The sequence below is a fragment of the Triturus cristatus genome, chromosome 1_2 (assembly GCF_964204655.1).
Source record: "Triturus cristatus chromosome 1_2, aTriCri1.1, whole genome shotgun sequence".
Taxonomy (NCBI): Eukaryota; Metazoa; Chordata; class Amphibia; order Caudata; family Salamandridae; genus Triturus; species Triturus cristatus.
In genome coordinates this window covers 386,087,577-386,112,823 of record NC_140580.1, presented here as the reverse complement: position 1 = coordinate 386,112,823, position 25,247 = coordinate 386,087,577, and the positions used below count along the sequence as shown (strand labels likewise).

At 47.1% G+C, this 25,247-nt stretch overlaps 1 protein-coding gene across 1 annotated transcript in view; it reads right to left on the bottom strand.

The window, feature by feature from the left end:
* Positions 1–25,247, bottom strand: part of KIF20B (kinesin family member 20B) — a 556,993-nt gene that overhangs the window by 12,987 nt on the left and 518,759 nt on the right. The window contains exons 32-33 of the mRNA XM_085621389.1: positions 10,425–10,557; positions 6,969–7,111 (exon numbers count right to left, since the gene is read on the bottom strand). Of these exons, the coding sequence (XP_085477515.1) occupies positions 6,969–7,111; positions 10,425–10,557 (276 nt within the window). The remainder of the gene's footprint in view (positions 1–6,968; positions 7,112–10,424; positions 10,558–25,247) is intronic.

Below are 25,247 nucleotides of genomic sequence, written 5' to 3'. Positions count from 1 at the left end.
AACTTGGACTCATGGACCAAGCCCAGACACCAAGAACGCACTTCATATTTGTCTGTTAAGAGATTCGTTTCTGCACTTGTGGCAATGCGATAAACATGTACTTTTAGGTGGGGACATTGTTCCCTAGCACAATAGAATTTGACTTAGAACCCATCGGAAGACCGATGATTATTCTGGGCACTAATAGTTGCATTCTACAACTGACAAGGTAAGTCTGAATGTTCGTTTTGTTTTATGTTTTATCCTCATATACCCAAAAAACAGACAACTTAGCCTGTAGAGGATCAACCAGCTTCTCTTCAAACCACATGACAAACTTTGGCCAATGGCCCGAGAAGATAGACTTTTTGGAATGACAGTGAGCAGACAAAATAGCATACATCACCCCTAACATACGATCACAACTTCTCACCTGGTACCGTTTAATCACAAAGCATAAAGAACGAGTTACTTGCCTTCGGTAACAATGTATCTGGTAGAGACACAGTCTAGCCGCAGATTCCTTAACTTAGAATATCCCCAGGCGTCAGACTGGATCCAGGACTTTTTCCCCACTAGTACCTCTGCACGCCGGGGGCGGCGTCACCCGGCTCCATCCTGACGTCATCCACGGAAGTGACGTCAATGGAGCCATACAAGTCCCCTAGGCGTGCTGACGTCAGTTTTCTACTGCAAAACTTTACCCCGCCACAACGCGGAGCCACTACAAAAACTGCGAGAGTATAGGAACAGTGCGCCAAAAAAGTAACAGAAACCTTTGAAATAACAATAAGAAATCATAGAATGAGAAACAACACCATGTTGAAAAAGTGCTCAACACTTGAAGAGACTGAAGGGAGCGAACAAAGCACCCGCCCCAGGAAAAGTCCCACCAAAGCAAAGAGCCCAAAACAGAATGGCACACCCTGCCCTGGAGATAGGTGAACTAGAGCACCCCTCAGGAAGACCAAGGCCACCTGTAAGGAGGCAAGGTGGTAGAACCCCTACCTGGGAAGGTCCTAGCAGAGCGAGGAGGATGGGCGGGCGTTCAGGAATCTGCAGCTAGACTGTCTCTACCAGATACATCGTTACCGAAGGTAAGTAACTCGTTCATCTGATAGACATCTAGCCACAGATTCCTTAACTTAGACTAGATACCAAAGCCATACCACATTGGAGGAGGGTCTGTGACCGAAACACCCCCAAGTTCCAAGAGAACTTATCCGTCAATAACATTGACTAATCACGGTGGGAAAAGCAGTGCCAGCGCGGCTGACACCAGACCTATGAAGCCCTGTAAAGGAGCATGCACAATCCGTCAGAGGACGGTACGAGACCTCCCTCGTCCAGACTGGGACGAAAGGAGACGGAACCAGAAAGAGCAGTCCATAATGGAAGAAAGTTTAGAATAACTGTCTTGGCGCGTTCTATTCTGGTGGTATTGTCTACTCTCAATTCCTGGTGCGGGGAAGTGCTTACATCATCTTTCATGGCTAAGGCCATGTAGAGTTTTTGCCTATAGGCAGTGGAATTTCCGCCAGCTACGTCTCTGCTGTGCGTTACCTTGTACCCTATTTGTGTACACTCCTCTGGCAGGGACACCGGTCCCTTTTGCTTATTGCACGCAGTGATCAGGTCCTTTCTCTTTTGGCCGCTAGTGATGTTTTCTGACTCACTGTGGCCTAGTGGTTAAGGTCTGTCACTCTTATTTCAAGGTTGTGTTCCATTCCAGGTGTTTCACTGGTTGTGAGTTGGCAATCATAACTAAAGGCACTTTTGCTTTCTTTTTGTATGTTGACGGTGCAAGTATTCTTCTTCAGGACACTCGTTGTCATTCTACAGTGTCTGCATATACTTTTTTCGCTTTTAGGTGTCTTGACATTGTTGTGTCCTGCTTTGCTTCACACCGGTGCCGTTGGTACCTATTGTGCGACTTCCCTTTATCTAGGGCGTGCTCTTCGAGTTCCCCCTTGTTTTTCATTTTCCTTCATTTGTTCATATCTATGTCTGTCTTATGTATATATGTCATGAGTTATATACACAGAGAGAGTGTATGCATACTAGGTTTTTCTTGCCCTAGTATCGGGGGTTTAGCCCCAGTTTCCCCACTCTCTCAATCTCCCATATGGGAAAGAGCACTCTGTGTCACCAGCTTTTGCCGGTTTTCCTTTTGCGTTTGTCCTTCTGGGTACGGTTGGCTGGTGGACTACCTTGTGATGCTGCCACCTCTCTTTGCCGCCGTATGCGTGCTGTTGGTGCTGCAATTCCTTGGGCTTTTTGCATAGGTGTGGTGTAGTCCTCACGGTACACTCTGTCTCCTTGTGTTTATCCTATCATTCACATACCTGTATCTGGGCATGCATATTGCAAGGACATTTGTAGCCGTGTTTATTGATGCATCACTTCCATCTGTTCAGCGGTTGAGCTTTCCAAATATTTGGGATTTTGCAGTGTCATAGTTTTACCTTTGTCATCCGTTGATTGTGTGATAAATTGGTGAAGGAATAAAGCACAAATCTTTTTGTGCCTCGCTAGAGATGTTTGTCTGCACAGGCCTTATACCTCATCCCCTAAGCACTAACCTTTGTGCGCCACAGAACTCATAATAGTTGCTTACTTATGCAAGTATGTGTGCCCACTTAACCAGAATACCAGGCCAGTAACTGTTACATACTGTGAAGCTACCAATGGTATCAATGTCAGTGCACACAAAAAGAGAACTGGGGGTCAAACAAAAGAAGCACGTAAAGAGATGAACACAAATGCCAATAACCAATTGTGATACCACATAGGCATTAAGAGCAGAGCAAGGATTTCCATCAAACTACCTCTCAAAGTAGAGCAAGGATAGGAGTCAGTCAAGCTCTAATGATCAATATCATCATTTGGTCATCCGCCAGAAATAGAAAGTCTGTCCCTTGATCAAAAAGGACTGCTTCGCTGGCAAGCTCAGTTGCTCAGAGTAAATGCCTTAGCGGGACCATACCAAAAGAAAGAGAAGGTATGCTCATGTCAATAATGGAAAAATCCTATGTGGTGCAGTGCAAAAAGTAAATAGGTGAAAAGAATTTAAAAAGGTTGTGTGGAGAGACAAACTACTCTGAAAGAAACCACCCTCCTCACACCTAATAAAAACGGTGCAGAAAGAACTCTAGCAGTAAACCCAAGTGACTGCTATCTTTAGGTCGACCTAAAGATTGCAGCCAGCAGTCCTTTTTGATCAAGGGACAGACTTTCTATTTATGGCGGATGACCAAATGATGATATTGATCATTAGAGCTTGACTGACTTGCTCTACTTTGAGAGGTAGATTGATGGAAATCATTGCTCTGCTCTTAATGCCTATGTGGCATCACAATTGGTTATTGACATTTGTGGTCATCTCTTTACGTGCTTCTTTTGTTTGACCCCCAGTTCTCTTTTTGTGTGTTTGAGTTTGAATAGGGGATTAGGACTTGGGCAGGTCATATAAAACTTTTCCCTTAGACCCTTTTCTATTGGTTTGTTGGATATCAATGTCAGTGCAGCAAAACAGCACATCAGGTGGTAACTTATTAGATATTGTTGTCTAGGCCTAATATGCCCCCCAGTAAGCCTTCCCTCCCCCACACAGTAGTACCTGTTGATACACCCCTCAAACCGATTACTTTTTTCGTATTATACACTAGCCCTTCCCTTCTGACAAATAAAGGTGTGGACTCCCCCGTTGATGTCCCCCCCCCCATTGGGGAGGAAATACTCCTTAATTCTTATCTTGATATTATCAGAATCTTTTTCGGTTTTATCTTGTTTATATAAAACTATTTGAATCTTCAATATAACACACTTTTAATAGTTGACATCACTACGTACTATGCGTGTTACACCCTTGTCACATATGTGTGTTCTATGTGATTAATGTATACAACAAAATGCAATAAAAGATTCAAACAAAGAAATGGTGTGAGAGGGAGGAACAGTAGCGCAGAAAGGACCAGTATAGCATAACCAAGGTGGACGATTTGGAGCATCCATCTGTCGGATGTGATGGATTACCATCCAGTGAGAAGTGCTGGATCCTGCCTCCCACAGGGTGGGTGTGGACCACTAATGGCAAGCTAAGCATCTTAGAGGCTGCTGCAAGGAAGAGGGACTGGGAGGACCAATGCCGATCATGACCTGTGTGTTTTCTGCCAGATCCACGTCCCTGGCCATGAAAGGACTGGGGTGACGGCAGAGAGCTGATCAGACTGGTGTTGCCTGTACACCATACCCCCTGGAGCAGCCATGGAGTTTCCCGAACTGGTGAGGAAACAGTTTGGCAAAGGTTGAAAGATCCAGAGACCGTGCTGTGGCTCTACTTTCCTTCAAGCATTTCTAAGGCAGAATTAGCTTTTTGACAGAATAGACATGAGCCATCGAAAAGGAATATCCATATGGGGGCATCTACATCGAGAAACATGTGGCTCGCATCCACACATGGCCACAAAGCACAAGACTGGTGTAAGCCGCTCGCCCCAATCAATTAGTAGTATCAAGGCCAGCACAAATCATGTATATAGCCGTATCTTGAATAGTCTGCGCCAAGGAGGCCCTACGTTTTCCTGGACCGCTATAAAGAGCTTGCTGGAAATGCCCCTGAAGGCATGTGTACACCGGCCCAATAAACAAGCGGAGCTCACTGACCTCAATTCTAGACGAGCCATAGAGAACATATATTTTCCAAACGCCTCAACCCTATTCGACTCGATGTCTGGGAAGGGGGAATTTGCAGGGGGGAATGAATTCGAGTTCACCTGACTGGTGAAAGCCTGGAGCAACAGACTCTCTGAAGTAGGATGCTGTGTAAGGAAATCAGGATTACCAGGAGCCATCTGGCCTACTGTCTATTCACTGGCAGGCAAGAACAGGGATTGGCCCAAGTGCCCATTAAGTTGTCAGTAACCACTTCATTGAATGGAAGCAAGGGTTCAGATGAGACTGGCCCAAGCTGCAAAACTCCTGTAAGGACATTTGTCTCAACTTCACCTGAAGGCAGCTGTAGGTCCAGGACTTCAGCTGCTCGTCAAATTACCACAGCAAAGGAATACTCTCTTCCAATGGGGGCCTAAGGGGATCAGGGAAAATATCAAGTCACTGGGTAAGTCAATGTAAAGACTCATCTTCATAATATGGGGGTGCAGATTGCGTTAGAGGGATAAATCATCTCTATCCCCACCATCTTCATCACTAGGTGGTTGCAAGCTCTGGTTAGAATCAGAGCCAAAAAGACAATGGCGTATCTGAGGGTGCCTCTGCAGTAGTACAAATATAGGATCAGACTTGGGTTACATGGGGACTGGGTGCACTTTCAGGGTTGACGAGATGTCAGTTCAGGGTCAGACATCAGAGTTGCTATTGGATTCTCTGTCAGCCTCGAAGCTAGCGTGGAAGTCTGCATTGGAGTCTGTACTGAATCCGTAATGGGTTCAAGGATTTCAGACAGCATTGAGGATGGATCCGCCGGCGGTGATCTGACTGATGGCCCCTGTGGATCATTGGTGCCCAAAAATGTGCCAGAGTGATCCGAAAGAGTGCCAAAGATATGCGGCATGGCCTCCTTAAAGGCCTTGGCATGCTGCTGTGCTGCCAATGGCCTGGAATCTTGGGGAAAACGAATACTCAAGTGGAGATCGGGAGCTAGACTGACTGCCGCCTTTTCGCCCTCACAACTTCTATTTTGATAGTGTGTGATAGAATAGGGGTGAATCCCATTTCGCTGTCTTATGTTTGCGCTTGGATTTCGACCTATCCGAGTCCAATACGTATTAACCACACTCTTCAATCTCTTGTCACCCCAAACATTCTCTAATTTATTGACCACTCACAGCAAAACTTTGTCACTTTCAATTTCTTTTCTCCAATCCTCTTCACAAATCACACCATCAGTCACCACACACACTTTTTCCTCATCTATGAATTCATCATCATCATCAATATCCTCTAACCCCACCATTCTGGACATACAATCTGCTACTATATTACTTTTCCCGGGGATATAAATGACCTGAAATTCATATTCCTGAAATGCCACAACCCACTAAGCAATCCTGCTGGAGACATTATCCAAGGTCTTCTTCATAAACACCTCCTTCAAAGGTTTATAATCCGTTCTAATGACAAACTTCCTGTCCCACAAGAAACTCTTCAACTTCTTTACCCATCCTCGTTCCCAAAATGAGGTGTTCCAATAAGGCTTAATACAGAGATATTGAGTGAAAGTTAGGTTTATTCCTCTATGTATACTCCATCCACGTCTCTGGCACCATCTGCTCCAAAGTCCAAGTCCCAATTGTCCTCCCAACATTCCACACACCAAGAGTAAACAAGAACCCTTCCAGCCATACATTCCAACACATTACCCCCTCACCCCACAATGCCACAACATCATTCTTCCTTAAAGATAGACTGCAAAATCACTTGCCATGTAATCTTGTTTTACTGTGATTAGCTTCTTACCGAAAGTGCTTGCATTAAAAACGCTTGGGAATGACTGCTAGGACAGACTCTGCTTCTCCGACCATTTGTTTGGAGGGAGAAACACTGGACATCGAGACACAGACAACTGGATTGTTGCAGAGTGGCTTCTGTTTTTTGCTGGTCTAAAAATTAGATATGTCACCCATCATCTGCTCAATACTATAAACATCTGCTGAAAGCAGCCCCTCTGAAAATGTTTGTGTCTATTGTATTCACTTATCAATTCTCACACAGTCTGCAAAGGAAATGTTGCATTATTCACTCACTAGATCAGAAGAGTCAGATGATGCAAACATATTAAAGGCTAGCAAGGACATCCAAATTGTACATTGCCTGCAAATACACACTGACAAGAAAGAGGGTACTCAGATGCTTAATTTATTTTGACTCACTAGTCCTGCTGGCAGGCAGGTACTTATTAGATCCACACACTGAAAATATGAGGTGGGCAGACTAACATTACACTTGATAAACTTCAACTCTGAACTTACTTGATGAGAAGGAATGTCCATAGGAGCTGAAATATCAGTCGTGTACAATTTTCTCCTGCTTCGCTTCGGCTTGGATTGATTTTCTTTAGTACTTTCATCTACGACAGCCTTCACAGAACTCATGGTTTCAATCAGCTTTTTTGCTACAAAATAAAAAAAAAGTTTCCTATTTTAGAATTTCAATGTTATTTAAGAACATCCTAATACATTGTACACAGTAGCACATACAAAATGTAAAAACATCTTAGTAAACTGTATTGATCAATCCATATTTTTCATTTAATAATTAAAAAAAAGATATTGTTCTAGTCCCTGCTGACTACAGGCATGCTTGGCATCAAAATACATTAGGCTAGGCCATTGTAATCATTCCCCTCCCTCACTGAATATAAAGATAATACAAGAAAGTTGTCGCTAAGAAGACAACCGGTTTCTTTCTGAAAACGTTAGCAGATACAAGAATCTGTGCAGCATCAAGTCTGAATGTTGGCATGGTATATCTGCTCTGAACTTACAAACCATGAAGGCATCTGGTGTTCCTCTTCCGAGACGTATACCTTTGTTAATGTAGGCTCCCAATGGACAGTCCAACTTCTCACATACTGGTGTCTTATAATATCCCCAGAGAAGACAGGACTCCACAATTTTTAATAATCTAGAAGGGTCTCTAGGCAGTTTTAGTTTCATGGAAGGATGCTGGCTAAGCCACCAGAACCTCTGGTCTCTACACAGGCGCTGTTCCCAGTCTCTATAAATTGTGTTCTGATTAATTTCCCTATTCAATTGAGAGAATTAATTTACAGGCCAACTGAAAATCATTTAAGCAGTGCCTCATTAAATAGCCACAGAGCAAAAGTGAGGTTGAATCTGGAGGAGGGTTGACGTTCAATCTGGAAAACATTTACCATGCTTGAAGCTTTTTCTGGAGTTGGAAGCTCTAACTGCCGCCATTCGAGTTAAGCCTAATCAGGCGATAATCCCTGCTACGTTTTGCATCTTCATATGTTGACCAGATGACCCATTGTTTCTCAAAGCAAAAAATATTATTTATTTTGATTTCCTCATTTAAAAAAACATAGGTAAAATGGGCAATCATTAGTGCACTCCTCCATCAAGGAGTTATCGCTTTATCTCTTCTGAAATTGTCGATGTGGACAATTCTGTCGTCAGATTACATTGGTTTTCGAGGTCTCAAAGGTGTCTCAAACAGGTACAGGCTGGAGATTAACAATTACATCTGGCATGCATTGCTGCCAGATCTAAACCTTTTAGACAAGAACATGCCTCAAATAAATCCAGAAATGATTCAGAGGAAAAATTACAAACGGATCAGCATGAGACTGCCCAAAATCACAGAAACAGAAGCTGATTTTTAACCCACTAGTGTTTTATTTAAGTATGCCAGGTATCACTTTCTGGAGCTTCAGAAATGCCCAAGCAAAAAAACCTAGCACTGTAAATAGATTTTGCAAGAGAGCGTTGCAACCTGAGGTGTTGCTTCAAAGCCTGTGTAACTGAAGGGGAAACTGCTGACTGAGCCCAAATTCTGCAAAGTCGATAAAATCTAAGAGATCGGTTTATTGTCTTAATTCTAATTTATAGTTCTGTAAAAGGGGGGAAAGAAGTAGTGGGGAAGGCTGCACTGCTGTCTCTCCCTTTACTGAAAGCAACAGCACCAAAGTCACAGAGGTATGTGCCTAGTGCTGAACCATGTACCTTTCCATTTAGCAGCAGCTTCTCTGCAATGGCAGAGGAGCGTCGCCCAACTGACTCACAGCCAGAAGCTGAAAAATAAAACAATATTTTACTATTGTTTTATTTTATAGCTGCCGGGTCTGAGACGGCGTGTGGAGGGAGGGGCAGGAGAGAGGGGGAGTGGTAGATGTGCACTTTTAAGTGCTCATGTTTGATTGCCCGGCGGTTGAAGGCCTGCCAAACTGACATGCACACTTAGGTATCTCCAAACCAGCTGTATTGCACAGCTGGGTTGGAGAAACAGAACAGACTCCATGTGCATGAGCGAGCATTAATCCAGCCCGATCAGGCCAATCCCCACAATGCTATCATTCTTGAGAACACACGGGGATTGGATGGAGAGTCCATGCCGCCAGGACCTGGAAGAAGAGTAAAGCGAGGCGGCCGGCAGCACCACTTAAGTTTGTTTTTAAATTATTAAATCTCTCCCCAAAGCGGTACACTACCTGCCGGCCCCTTTTCTCCCGCCCCGTGCCTCGTCCACCCGCCATGCCGGTATTTATCAGTGTCATCCGCCACTGTTTCATTGTTCAAATGGGAGTCTGGTGCTGCACTTAATAATGACCCATCAATCTTCATTGACTATGACCTGCAAGACACAAATCATCTGGGGCTGGAAAACCATTGCTTGAACCTTTTCTGCTTTCATTAGTGCTGCACTGACCCTGGACTGAGTGGGTTTAAAGCTATACTGCATGAGCTATATTTAATGCTTAGGGCCAAATTACATGTTTGTGAGCATTGCAATGTGTGCATGTGTTGTCAACAGAGAAACTTGCACCTCTTGTCTGTGACCAGGCTATACTGCCTGCTTACTACTGTACAGTACTGCATGTTTGCTACTGTTTTGTACTGTTCTATGGTACATTACTTTACTCCACTAAGATTTCAGGCTTGCTGTTGTGCGCGTCCAGGACTTTTGGTATCTATTGCTGTACTGTGTGTTGGCATGGGAGGTGTTGACCTTTGTTCTGGGAGGTGGTTGTCTACATTTAAGTTGTGACCTACTGTGTGCACAAACGCAATTAAAGTTGGTACTGTCATAATTAAGAAATAAAGCCAATGCTTGCATAGAAGAATACTGCACTTTAAAAGGGTTAAGGAGATGGACATTGAAAGATTTTCACAAAGTTTCTAGAAGGCAGTGAGGCATTTTGTGGTTTTTCCTTTCATTTTCCACAAAAAACAGAATGTGCGCTAATGAAAATCTTCTAATGTGCGGAGAAAATGAGACACCAATGGAATTTCCTCTGCTAAAGAGATAGCATAGCGGACGAAATTCAGCTGCTGGACTCCACTCAAAGAATCACAATTACCACAGAAATTGGAGGTTTTTAATTACTACAGATCTCCACAGCAGACCCTAAAATTACTTGTGTCTGTCTCAACAAATTAGTACAAAGCATAAAGCGAATTCAAGATGGTGAGACCTTCATTCAGTTCTAGCTAAATGAAAGGTGGAGTCTGGATGTGTGACTATAGGGCACTATCCAACTGGCCCAAAAGTAGAAGACACAGCGTTACCAAGTACTGATGGGTCAGGTGCTTTTGGTTTAAAAAGAACAAGTTGTAATCTTCAAGTGCCAGTGTAAGAACTTGAACACTAGCAATCTCATTTTACATTTTGGACAACTATACTTTGGGATATTAGAAAATATCAACAAAATACTAGCTCAATCTTCATTCACAATATATACAGACCTTTACTGTGGAAGATGGAAGGAGAACTGTGCAAGAAATCTCCGATCTTTTGCAAGGTTCCATCTTTTTTTGCTGATGAGGTACTTGACGTAGAGATTTGCTTTTTTAATGCTGATCCTCCTTTATTAAATGCCTGTTAAGCAAATAAACATGGATTTATTTAAAGTTCAAAAAGTAAAATCAAATTGTTGATAAAAATGTGTTGTCACAACTGTGATTCAATGATATATTTACATCACCCCATAATTCCCCAACAATGGTGACAACATAACGCTGCATGTACTCTTGAGGCCAGAAGGTAGACTTACTAGCCTAGACAGTACATTGCTCCAAAAACAAGAGAAAGATCCTGGAGGGCAGTCTAAATTTCACGGGGTAACTAACATTTTAAGAAGTGACTTACAAAGATAAGGTTATGACAACTAATTTTAACAGAAACCACTCACCCCCACAATAAAAGTCAGGAGATCTTTTTACTATACAAGCGGTAAAGAATTTCATTATGAGTTGGGTACGTCCTGAGGATAAGTTTAGGGTTAACATAAAGATTATAGATAGATTTACGGTTATGTTGAAGTTACAATTAAGGTCATTTATAAAGTAAGGATAGGAGCAGATTGTACCCTCCAAAAAGTGATTCAATGGCCAGAGTGCCATTTTGAGCTGACTCAATTTTTCAGTCTCCAGAATTTGCAGTGGAAAATCAAGGACTAGGCAGTACAAGGGGACTGACAGATGTTTGGCTATGTATGAAAGTCTGACCAACACATGAATCTTTACTTGTTAAACACCAAGTCCATTACAAACAGGCAGGGCCAGATGTTTCTTGCTCTATATGGACCTGCCCGCCACATTTGTCAGGTTGCACATATCTTTGCACTGCACAATTTTAACGGAAATAGGTATTTAAAAACCATGTTGGATATCCTAATATTTCTCAATTCACCTAGTCAGTGGCGTCTTTATAAATCATTTTTAGGGGGGCTCACACTGAGCCATAGAACAGGCTGCTGGGGTCAACTATAATGAGAAGTCCAAGAGTGTGATATATATACAAACACACACACACACACACACAAGATACATATGTATATTACACTGACTGATTGTCACTAGGTACTTCTAGTTAGGTCTGCTTTTCCAGAGAAGGAGCGTTTTTTTTAAAAATAACTTTGGCCCTAAAGTTTGTCCACCGCAGCTGCACGTCCCCACCACCACCACTCAGATCCTTTAAATACTGTCAAGGTTCACAGTAAATACTTCTAGAGAGACATGGCTAGCAGTTGAATGTTGGGAGACATGGCTAGCAGTTGAATGTTGGCAATCGTATTTGATTGTATTTTTACAAGGGATAACTGAACATGATTTGTTGAACATGTTTAGAGTTGCCAATTTTATAAAATAATTGAAAGAAAGTAGGTGTGCCATTTTGGGTGGGCCCCTATGTTTCTGTTACTAGGGGAGAGGGGCTTGCACTGCATTATTGGCACCGTGCAGACCAGAAATAGGGGATGGATGAAGGATCTGGCCATGCTAGTTTAGGAGAGCAAGAAGCCGAATGTTTAGTGCTAACAGATCAGCATACTAGATCCTCCGTGTTCATTCAGGAGAAGATCATAGGTCACTCTGCGGTGTAGTTCCCACTCGTGGCCCTCCAGCAAGATGCCAGTGAGAGCATTACTTGTCACATGGAAAGACACAGCCAGTTGTTCTTTACCGGTAAAACTCCTCATCACTCTGCCTACTGCCACAGGCAAAATCAACTCCCAACACAGAACCCATGACTCAAACCACCTTATCTGTTGCTATAAGCGACATTGGTGGTGTTGCCAGATAGGGTCTTAATGGCGCTCCCTGATACTCAAGAGGAATGTGTCTTTAAGGCTAGTCGGACTGCCCCCAGCTCTTCTGCATTTATATGTTGACGCTACTCCGATGTGGAACAAAGGATCCACGCAGTCATTTCACCCAGATGAGCACCTGGGCCCTGCTTTCAGAGGGCAAGACAACAACTTGCATCAAAACTGGAGGAGTCCAACAACAGTGCAGGTTGAGGTTGACTGACTCGAAGATCTGCACTGAAGCGTAGAGCCCCCCGTGGTGTTGGACGAAAGAACATTGCAAGAAAAACTGGAGGGCCCTCATTTGCCATCAGGAATGAAGAACTAACAGGATGTGTGCCATGAGACCAGGCACACAAAAGCCCCGTTGGACCGGGAGCTGTGTAAAGCTCAGAACTGTCTAATGAATGTTTACGATCCTCTGAAGAGGAAAGGCCCTCATGGGTTTTGTCTAGGTCTGCAACTGTGAGGGTCAACCCATGAATGTCAATGAGGTGGGCCGTATGGGTATTGACAGTAAAGCCCAAGTTACTGGGGGAGCCAAAGAGCCAAGTATGTCTCTTAGCCAGTGCCAGTGTTAGACCTGGCTTGTTTGGCATAGTTGTCCCCCTAACTTTTTGCCTTCAATCCTCCTGTTTGCTGACTTCGTTTTAGGATTCAGCATTGCTAACCAGTGCTAAAGTGCTTGTGCTCTCTCATTAAAACCTGATATAATTGGCTAATAACAAATTGACATCCTTAACTTACTTTTAAGCCAATAGTAAAGTGGCACTACCTGTGTCCAGGGCCTGTAAATCAAATGCTACTAGTGGGCCTGCAGCAGTTCTAGTGCCACCCACTTAAGTAGCACTTTAAAAATGTCTCAGGCCTGCCATTGCAGCCTGTGGGTGCATTTTTTAACTGCCATTTCGACCTGGCAAAATAAACTTTTTGCCAGCCCCAAACCTTCCTTTCTAATACATATAAATCACCCCTATGGTAGACCCTGGACAGCCCAGCGGGTAGGGTACAGTGTATTAAACAGATTAGCCATGTACAATTAGGTTTTACATGTCCTGGTAGTGAAAGACTCTTACATTCATGTTTCAATACTGCAAGGTCTACCTCTTCCATAGGATAACACTGGGGGAATCTTATTACATTTAATAAGATTTAACTTGCAAATGGAAACAAGGTAACTAATTCATGTTTGGTGTTTTTGGAATTTTAATGAAAGATCCTAACTCATAGTGAAGACAGACTTTACATCACAATTTTGAAAATGCCACTAATAGAAAGTTGGCATTTTCCTGCCTTTGCATTTGGTGCCTGCAGCCCATCTGTGGGTCACAAGACTGGGTGTAGTTGACAGTTGGGCTTTGTGTATTCCTCCTAGAGAGCCACCCACAATAGGGAACTTAGGTGTGCTTGGATGAGCAGTCACTGGCATGATGGGAGGGAGGGGCTGGGCACAGCTCCACTTACACTTGTGTCCTTCCTCCACATAAGGGGCTGCATACCCTCTGTAGTTAGTCTGGAGCCAGGGCAAGAATGGCAGGCACTTGAGCACTTCAAAGGCATGCACCTAGAAGCTTCTTTCACTTTGAAGGCAGAACTGGTTATAAATATTGGACCTCCCACACCAACTTTTCAGTACACTTCTAGACTTGTGGATCGTATGCCAGGAAAGAAGAATGCTGTGCTGCTGAAAGGAGTGCCACTCTGCTGGATTGCTGCTCTGAAGGACTGCTGCCCTGCTGTGATGACATACTGCCCTTTTGCCTGGGTGAGAAGGACCGGACCTGCATCTGTTGAGCCCACGACGGCAGAATAATTAAAAAGGCTAGCTGGCTGGCTGCCCGCCCGACTTGAGCCTCAGGGATAGAAGGCTCAAACTACCTTGACCCCAGCACCTGGATTCTGCCATCTGCGAGTCTACCCTACCCAGTTGTTACACCCTAGTCCTGACACTTGGAAGAAGCCATAAGGTGCTCAGCTAGCCTCTGAGGAATCAGCTGAAACAATACATGTCCTCAGCTGCGTGGCACAACCCCAAGCAATACTGATGCATTTCTGCTGCTGCACGGATCTTTCCCATCACAAAAAAATGCATTGCAGCCAGCTGCTTAACTGGAAATCGCCCTACTGCACAAAGCATCCTCTATGCCAGACTTCGCTCTACAAGCTCTTGTCAATGGTATCCTCGACCGAAGTCCTTACATCGCAGTCTCGTTGCAACTGGGAACCAACACATAGCTTGGGCTGTGCGACACAGCCCCTCAAAAAGCTCCACAAACCAGGATTTAAGGCACTTTGGTCAGCAGACCTAACTGGGTCCCTGTAGCTGGCCCGTGCTCCATTACAGTCAACTTGAACTTCTGACTTTGTCCTGGTTTGGCATGGCCAGATATCCACAGTTGGCGCTTTGTGCTTTTTGGCTCTATTTTCACTGAAATCTTCAAACTTGCATATCTGCGGTTCAATTAGTTGAATTTTTGTTGTTTTGGTAGTCTTTTATTTATTAAAGATAACTTTTACTAACATGGCAAGGGACCCGTTTTGTGTGGTGTTTTTCACTTTATTACAGTTTGAAGATTTGCACAAATACTTTACACATTGCCTCAGGATTAAGCCTGACTAGGTGGCCATGCGCCGAAGATGGCAGACGCGTCTCACTAATGCTCCGCGCTGAATCCCCTCTTTATCCTGGGCATCCTGACTGGAAGGCAGTTTTTTCTGCCTAGACGCACACCCTCAATGCCTCTGCACACCTGCCATGCCCGGCAAAGCTCGTCCGGACCCTGAAGATGGCTCGCGGCAGCCCTAGATGGTGCGGCCTGCTGTGCGAGCCCGGTCCCGGCGGTGTGGTTGACCGCTGCGTGGCGGCCCGGCTCCATAAACTGCGGCTGTGGCGGTACCAGTGACCGTTTCGGGACTACCGCTCGCAGCTGCCGACTGAACTGGCGAAACTGCGGCAAGTGCGGCACCACTTGTGGATCTCCAAAAGGGCAGTGGAGGCGGCCCCGGCCAGCCGGCGGGGAGTGCATGCCGTGCGGCGCTGGGCCGCTGCCTCTGCGACTACTGCCTGAGGACGCCTGGAGTGGGCTCCGCTGCCGAGGTAGGCCCCATTGATTATTTGCGTCATCTGCCTGGTGCCGGGGCCACGAGGGTCGATCGGGCCCAGGGATCCTGCCTGGCTGTGGTGCAGTGGTGGCCACGCGACCACTGGGAATGAGCTCCTGAACAGCTGTGGCGGTACCCGCTCCTGCGGTGGGTGACCACGGGGAGGGTCGGTAGCGCCTAGGGCCCCCACCAAAGTGCAGCGCGTGGGAGGGCGAACCCGTCAGACCAGGAAGCCGGATTGTCCAGTCTGTGGTGGGGAGCCATGAGGGTCGGTCGGGCCTAGGGCCCCTACCGGCGTACGTTGTGTGCCCTGGCGGTCCCAACAGGCCGGCGAACCAGACCGTCTTCCCCTTCATACGAGCCTCGGGGGTCAGTCGGACCCAAGGCCTCATATACACTGCCCAGGAGGGTTGCGGCGGCTGCCTATAAGAAGATGGCCACATGGGTCGGTCGGGCCTAGGGCCCCTCACCTGCAGCAGAAGCCGCGAGAAGGTCCAGTTCACTCCACATCGCCATTGAAGATCTACTGGGGTCGTGGGCTCCCTCCTACTGAGAGGTGGTTCATCCGCTGCGCTGTCTGCTGTGGCCCTCTCCTGAGTTCTGGAGTCTCGGAGTGGGGATGGGAATGCACCCCGACACATCTAACATCCTCTGACGGAGTGACCACTGTGGCGAACGGTTGTGTAGTGCCGGTGGTGGGGCCCATCTTGTAGGTGAGGGTCACGAGGGTTTGGCCGAGCCTAGGACATCACCTACACACACTTTGTGGGCTATCGACTGGGACGTCGCCCGGTAGACACGTGCGTTCCACGCCGAACTGCCTTGGAAGTTCCTCTGCTGAGGCTGTCGCGGACGGCCCCTGGTGATTTCCTAGGAGTCTGAGCTGTAGAACCTCGTATCTGTGAAGACTGGGTGCTCTCTTCGCTTTCTCCCTCTGTCGACCCAGCAGGGGGAGTTTTGTCGCCTGGAGGACCCCCTGGTCCCTGGCCTCGAGGTGGGACACATCGTTGGTTGGAGCAATACCACATTGTGGGGGGACAGATCCTAGTCATAGGGGCCTCTAAACTGGGGAGACCGCGGAGGCTTGACATCCTAGCCTCGCTCCCTATGTGAAGGGCTCATCAGATCATTATGGGCCGCCTGCGATGTGCCTCTTGGGGGCCAGACTGGGACATTATTCATGACCCCCTGGATCAACAGCTGCGACGAATCCGCCCGACATTGCCACCAAACTAGACTCTGTGCTGGCAGCTGTTGAACGCATCGGCAGTGCTCTGGACTTGACCCGCACCTCCTTGGAAGGCTGAATGGACATTATCACCTCGGACTTCACGCTCCTCCGAGCTGACCAACACAAACTTTCAGACCGAGTTCGTGACGCGGAAACCACGCTGGCAGACCTCCAACCCAGTTCCCGGAATTGCTCCTCCGCACTTCAAGATCTACTGGGCCGGGTTTGCACCCTGGAGAAGGTGGGTGACGAGGAGGGTCGTTCACCCCGGAATAATGTGCGCGTGGTCAATCTCCCGGAAGGGGCAGAGGGACAGGATCCGGAGACCTTCAAGGAAACCTGGAGGAGCTCATGCCTCCCAGTTCACTCTCCCCACAATTTGTAGTGGAATGGGCCCACCGAATAACTGCTCGCAGGCTCCCTCCCGCAATACGAAGTGCTTTGACTCCCCCGCGGAGACATGGGACTGGCTCGAGGAACAGGGTTTGGCAATGGCACCCAAACCGTCTGATGAGTCCCAACCTCGTGAACGCCCTCGCGGAGGTAGTTGCAGGGGGGGAAAAGCCAGGAGCGCGGGTCCTACAGAGGTCATCCCCAGGCCAGACCAAATCAGGTTGGAGCGTCAAGGAGCCCTGCGAGCGAAGGCGGCCCTCCAGATCCCTGTCCCCGGTTAACTCTGCTGTCTCTCCATCCAAGTCCGGAGCCTCCGAATCCAAGCCGGAATGGTCCTTAGTTGCGGGCTTTCCCCCACTCCAGGGTGTCACCCCACAAACTGCAGATGGCATTATTTGACATTTTTTAATTTGTGTTCATATTAAACCATCACACTGCTTCAGGGCATGTTTTTCTATTTAGTACTTTTGCAATGCTTTTTCTCCTGCTCTCTTGGGGTAATTGATGGGGACAGTGTTTACATTAACTACTCTCTCTCGCTGGTCTCTCCCCCCGAAGTCCTTCAACGACACTAGTTCGGCAGCCATGATTTGGCGTAATTGTTTGGGCAGTTCCTCATTTTGGGGTTTTGCTCTTTCCCTGTTGCCTTGTCTCCTACAACTCCACCTTCTTATTTTGCTGCCCCTGTATGAGTCGCCACCCCTACAGACCTGCTGCCTCTACATCCTACCCATCCAAGGAGGTCCACTGCAAATGGGGACCCACAGCACACGGGCAGGGCCTACAATTCTCACTTGTCCCGATGACAGACCCTAACGTCATAACCAGGAATGTCACGGGTATCCTAAGCGATATGCCATTTACGCCTATTTGCAGCGTCACAAGATGTGTTGCACTCTTACAAGAGACGCACCTGACAGCCATTGAAGCCACCCACTTGCGCCGACGATGGCGTGGCCAGGTATACAGTACCAACTACTCATCCATGGCTGGAGGGGTGTTGATATGGGTTAAAGCGGGGACTCCATGGGAGGAGAAGGAAGGCCTGACAGACCCGATGGGGCATTACGTTCTGATAATTGGCAGACTGAACGGCAAACCGATTTTACTAGGTTCCTTATACACCCCCAATATAGCACAGGGTACCTTTCTGAATGAGCTCTCAGAGATACTGCTCCGGTGGAGGGATGTCCCGTGGCTCCTGGGCGGTGACTATCGCGTTACTTGATGTCTCCCTTGACCGCTCCTTCCCTCCTCTCACTAGTACTACAGCTTCCTCTAATGCTCACGTTTTAAAAACTTTGCTGGATAACTGGGCTCTTTCGGACTCATTTTATTCCCCGGTCCATAAGTTACATGTGCGCCTCGACCGTATGCTTGCATCCGCAGCCCTCCTCCCCTCGATACAGACGACTGATTATCTTGGTCAAACGCACTCGGACCATAATCCCTTGGTGATGCGCCTGGCCTCGGAGGTGCAGCCCCCTCCGATTCCGGCCTGGCGCCTGTAGTCCGCAGCTCTGGAGGACCCCGTCTTCCGAAGCTCGCTGGAAGCAGCGATAGCTAGCTATTTTGCACTGAATACCGGTTCCACGGACTCGGTTCTCACTGAATGGGAGGCCTTTAAGGTGGTAGTTAGGGGTCACTGTCTGGGACAAACTTGGAGTATTCGCAGTCAACTGGACACCTCACTGGCTCACATTGAGGGACAGCTGCTCTTACTCGAGACGCTGGTTGCCGCCAACCCGGCGTGAGAATGGAGCCTCGATGCTGCCCATGCGGAACGGGAGAACCTTCTGGACCGTCTGAAGTGCCATAATTATTTAGAGCATTCAACTCGCTCACACTCCACTGAAGAAAACGCCAGGAGACTGTTAGCTTATCTGATCAGACAAGAACACCCCAAACACTTCTTACTCCATGATCTTGGTCGGGAGCGCAACACCCAACGAGACATTCATGCACTGATGACTGAACACTATACTCGCTTGTACAAGACCCACCTGAAAGGCAACACCCAGGCGTAGAATCCTTCCTAGAGACGGTGGAGCTGCCCACCCTTAGGATAAACCAATCCCTGGAGCTGGCCTCTCCTATAACTGAGGACGAGGTGAGTTCCTTGTCTTCTGGATGTGGGGGACCTTTTTCAGGAGAGTACTCTTATTCCGTTTCAGGAACTCATGGTGGACGAGAACCTGCACCCTGGGCAGTTTTTATTGCACAGAACACTCATAGCTTCATTAGCGTCCAAATGGGGTACACTCGCCCAGGAGCCTCCCACACACCACACTTTGCAGTACCTTCATGTGATGGGGAATGGGAGACACCTCACACGCTGGTTCACATCTTCACTTTGACAGCATATGGAGATAGATCTCACCGACTTCGACTTCATTGGGAAGGGCGTTTACAGATAGGGAATGGTTGGCAGCCCGTGGAAGTCCGACCCGCATCCCTCGTAACCAGCGATTCAAACAAATACAATTTTTCATATTGCATCAGGCCTATCTTACCCCAGCCCAAATCAACAGGTACTTCCTTAGCATAGATGTGGCTTGCAATTAGAAGCAGACATGCTTCATATGCTTTGGGGTTGCTCGGTTCTGACGGACTATTGGAGCGCGGTGACTGCCACCCTCACAACTTGCACCTCACGCACCATTCCCCCAACTTGGGAGGCCCATGTACTGCACCTCTTCAGCAGAAACAAGAAATACAGAGCTGCCACACGATTTATAAACCTGGGTCTCATAAGGACTAAACGCTTGATTACCAAGCGATGGAAATCTCCCCTGTCGCCTCACCCGCTTGCTTGGCACCGATCCCTGCTTAACTGGGCGAGAGCGGAGGGTGCGACGCTATTATTCCTAAAAGCTGCCTACATAGAATGGTGTATCCAGACGTCCAACAAGGCTATCTCCTGAAAGTTCTTACCTTCTTACACTCTTTTCTTTTGAACTCCCACAGGCACCAGACTGGATAAAAAAAAAACGTTTCCAGCCACTCCCCCTGCGTGGCAGTCGGTGGCACGGTCTGCTCAGTTGCAGCCTTGTTCTGCCTCCAGAAGAGAACACACATGTATATAGGCACCACTCCTGAGTGCAGACATCCATTTTCAAAAGAGCAATCGGCCATTAGACATGGATGTCAGAAAGGATTAAGCACCATGACTGTGTGCATAATCTAACTTGGAACCTTGTTACCACATATACAGCTGATACACAGAACATACAGGAGGGTGGGTTGATGAGGTATCTACAGCTAGAGGAAAGAGCATTATTGAAGGCAACTTATTTCGAGGTTTACTTCTAAACACAGATTCTGTACCTTTTGAAATGATTCTAAAGCAGTACCTCCCAAAAGGAGGATTGTCTGAGGAGTGGACTACACACCAGGAAATCCTGCAGGACCGAGGGAGCAATATGGCCCTTTATGTGGATATGAGAATCAAAGTAGTAATGCCTGATGAAGGTATGGACAGACTTCCATGTAGCCGCTTGGTAGATGTCCAGCACCTGAACACCTTTGGCCGTATTTCAAAGCTTAGCTCAGGTAGAATGAGCCAAAAGACCTCAGGAGGCTACTTCATTGCCAGTGTACATCATATTTGTATGCAAAGAAAAAGAACAACTCATCTGAATAGGGTCCACTTTTGAACTGTCCTTCCCTTATTAGCACCACAGAAACCTATAAAATGTGCTTACATGTGGTGCTCCTTAGCCAATCGATATGAAAACTAAGGTCTCCCTAGGGGGGGCCAAAGGTGAAACCTCTCCTCCTCCTTAGAGGGATGTGGAAGACAGAGGAAAGTGGGAAGTGTGGGGGACTGCTGCACATGAAAAGGAGACACTGGCAGTAATGATCAATTGGTCAAGGTAATTTGTTGGGGGCAACGATCAACAGAATTGCTTTCTTGCCGTTATACTACAAGACTAGTCTAGTAAGGGTGGATTATTGACTAAAAATAAATATTTATGCTTTTCGTAAAGAGGTGAGGGATGGATGCCCGACACTAAAGCACCAACAAATTAAGTTCAACTACGGCATAATAAAAGGCGCGCAGGAGGCAACATATGCTGGCCCTTAGAAAAAATGCATTACTACTAGTGACTTAAATATAGAAGTTTGACCAGGCAAAAATAGAGAGGTTGAAAGGGCTGATAAATAACCTTTAACTGTGCCTAAGGCAAGGCCTTGCCAAATAAAAAACACGAGAAACATAAGTAGACCTGAAAGCTGAGCCTGCAGAAGATCAACCAGACTGTCTTTGCACCAGGCTACAAACTTTGACAAATGTCAAATTTCATCTCTCCGGAATCTTGAGGAGTGAACTCGTAAGTGCATAAAGCTAGACATTCTTGGAGGTGTAGCAACACAAGCTTTACCAACTGAGAAAATATGCCTTGAACCATCTCCCGGTGCATTTGCAACTCAAGATTGGCTAGATGGCGCCTGCTGAGCTCCTCTGCTGTGGCATTTAGGAACCTACCAGATGGCTGACAATCAAGGAAATTCACTGTAGGTTCAGCCAGTACCACAGCAACAGCGCCACCTGGCACAGCATCCGTGACACCACACTGCTCTATATGCTGCTGTCCCACATGATGGCTGCACAGTACTTACCCTGATGGAACGTAGAAAGGCCTTGAGAGCCAGCCGGATGGTATGCAGGTCCAGAAGACGGACGGCCTCCGATCTCCACCTTGTCCAGGTTTCCCCACTGTGAGCTCTCGGGTGGGGGTGTTTAACTATGGAGAACGGCCCGCCACAAGTCTGACTGGAAACCTTCATCTACCACTGAAAGTCACGAGCTGCCTAGTCTGATATAAAGATGTTGTTCAAGAATCACTCCGAGTGCTGGACCCACTGTGGGCAAGCGGAACCCAAGGCAAAGGTTCCACTGTAGAGCCCGCATGTGTCGAGGAGCATCAGGTACCAGCAGGCCAAGAAGTCTCAGGACCACCTGGGCTGGGACAAAGGATGTGAAATAAACCAGAGTATATCCTGTATGTTCCTGGACTTTGAATGCCACTGTGTCCAGAACTGCTCTTGCAAGGGGATTCCTTTGCACTGGCCAAATGTAGGATTTTGGCTTACTGATGGAGATCCCTAGTGAATACAGAGTTGGATGTTTATCTGTAGCTGGTCTGCGACTGACTGTGTTAAATGTGCCTTCACTAGCCATTGTTCGAGGTACAGGAATATCCTCCCCACCTGCGAGGATGGGCTACAACCACCTCCATCACCTTTGTAAATACCAGAGGTGCAGAGGTGAGGCCGATGGTTAGAACAGTAAACTGGAAATGCTCAAACTTCACCACGAAGCACAGGAACCACCTGCAGGACAGGTACATGAACATATACGGCCTGCAAGTTCAATCCAATCCCCAGGATGTATGAAGGTGAGGACCTAGCCAGAGTTAGCATCTTGGATTTATTGGTGCGCAGAAAGGTTCTCAAGAACCTGTCTGAGCCCTCAGTTCTTTTTGTGCAGTAAGAAGTAATGGGGGTACCTACCAATAGCCTCTCCTCTTAAGGACCTCTATCTATTGTCTTTTTGCTCGTCAATGACAACCTCTTTGGCAAGAACTGAGGCATGCTCTGCCAAACAGGAGGAACTGTAGGGGGGGAGGGGAGTTTAAAGTTACATTGGTAGACAACCATCAAGACCCAGTGGTTTGAGGTAACTGCATGCCAGTTGATCAGGTACTAATGTATTCTATCCTCCACTGGCTCCAGGTGACTCCGAAGGGGGAACCAAAGCGGCTTAGTGGCAGGGGAAGAAGATGACTAGGACTAGCCATTTTGATGGTAGTCCAATCTACTGTGGTCAGCACATCCCTGGAGAAACCCATGGCGCTCATCCAGGCAGGATGATAAACCTCCACTCCACTGCACACAGCACAGCCTACAAATCCAGATTCCCAGCTGGGCCCTCAAAATGGGTTTAGTTGCCTTATGTCCATTGTGGACTGTTTGTGCAAAGGAGTTCCAAAACTCCTCAGGAGGCATGGGCAATACCCATGTATAGAATAGGGTGTGGGATTATCATTCATACAGGCAAAGAGCAATCAGTGATTGCAATGCCAAACTGGCTGAGAACACCCTCTTGGAGAGTGCATCAATGCACTTTTATTCTCTTTCACGAGGGCAGTACAGAATGATTTCGGGTTGACTTCGCCTGCTGAAGTTTGCACCACAAGACCTTCCGGTGTTGTCTGCTGAGTCGAGAAAGCAGGGGCACACAGAGCAGGCCTAAGGTGTTTAGCGATGAGGCAACTACAGGGGGTGCAGAGCAAGGCTTTGAACACTCCACACCCAGAGTTTCTGTCAGGACCTCACTGAAAAGTAGCAAAGGCTCTGAAGTCGAACAGCCTGGCTGCAAGATTTCAGCAAAGACGTATGCCAACTACTACTATTAAAAGAAAGTGTCTTCCACAGTGGGGGCATCAATCGGGAGTTCAACTGCATCTCTCTGCTGAAGTGTAAAGACTACTAGCATTCTGGGGGCCTAAAAACAATCCATCAGTGTAGTGAGGGGAGGGGTCAGTGCAAGGGCAGGAGCCGCTGACCCATAAAGCCCAAATGTGCTTTAGAGGGACCTAGAATTATCTTGAAAAGCTGCAGCACAGCCTCTTTGAAGACCTCTCTCTCTACCTGCTGTTGAGAATGGCCCGGAAATTCAAGGTACAATGGATTCAGCTGTGGGAATGGGTCAGAATAGAACTGGTGCTAAGTCATCGCTTAGATTTTGAGAGGGCCAAATGCGGACTATCCCCTGGAGTGGGAACAGCTGGGGGAGGTGGTTGAGAGAACAGACAAAGGACTCCCATCAGGACAGCTCATGTTTTTGCTGACACCTGGCCCTGGAATTCAACTTAGACATATTTGAATAAGGGAGCCCGAATCATGTCCAGGACACTTACTGATAATTACTGAAAACAAATCCTCAACTTGGAGGGTAATGGGTCTTGTTTCTTGTAATTGGCAACATACAACTTTGCCTCCCACTGCCTGAAGTCATTCAATTGCATCAGACAGCACTTGTCACATGACTTCAATTCATGCTTGGATCCGATACACCAAAGACAGACGTTATGCAGGTCTGTAACTGATATCTACTTCATGCTGGTGTTGCAAGGTTTCAAGATTCAGTCTCTAGGGGAGAATAATAAGTTACTTACCTTCAGTAACGCATTATCTGGTAGAGACTATTTAGCTGCAGATTCCTTACCTTTGAATTTCCCAGGCGTCAGGCTGGATGCAAAAACTTTTGCTGAGCAATACCCCTTTGCAGGTGCCGTTGGGTGGCTCCATTCGGCTCCCCTTGATGTCATTAGCGTTGGTAATGACGTTGGGGTACCTATATAGGCGTCACCCAGGCGCGCGGATGTCGGTACTTTTTGCTTTTTCCACACCACAAGTGCAGAGCCATGAAGTAACTGACGTAGTCATGTGCAAAACTAGGACCCTGCAAAGGGGGAGTAACCCTAGCCCTACAACATTAGTCCGCAAGGCAGGGAGGCAGTGTTAGGGACGTAAGGAATCTGCAGCTAGAGTCTCTACCAGATATTGCATTACCAAATGTAAGCAACATGTTCATCTGATAGAGACTTCTAGCTGCAGATTCCTTACCTCTGAATTAGATACCCAAGCCATACCTACCTGGCAGGGGGGCGGGGCGGGGGTTGGCCGACCAAGCTAGGAAGTCCTGCAGGACCGAACCGACAAAATCACTGCCCCTGCGAACTGGTTTGTCCAGGCAGTAGTGTTTGGCAAATGTGTGCAAAGATGCCCACGTTGCTGCCTGACAGATGTCCAGGATTGGGACATCCCGAGCCAAGGCTGCAGTCGCAGCCTTTTCCCCCTGGTGGAAGGGGCCCTTAATCCCTCGGAGGGCTGCTGCTTCTTTGCCAAGGCATTGCAGATCTTAATGCAGAGAACGACCCAGCGAGAGATGGCCCTTTTCCGCACTGCCCTTCCCTTCTTAGCTCCCATGTACCCCACAGAGTTGGTCATCCACACTGAACTCAAGGGAGAATGACGATGCTCTTTTTGGGTTCAGTCGGTGGAGACGCTCCTTCTCTTTAGCGGGATCTAGGGGAGGAAAGAAGGCGGGTAAAGTGATGGATTGACTAGATGGAATGGGTCACAACCTTTGGTAAAAAGGAAGCCCGGGTGCGAAGCACCACTTTGCCTGGAAAAGACATCATTAAGGGAGGTGAGCAAGAGAACACCTGCAAATCACTCACCCTC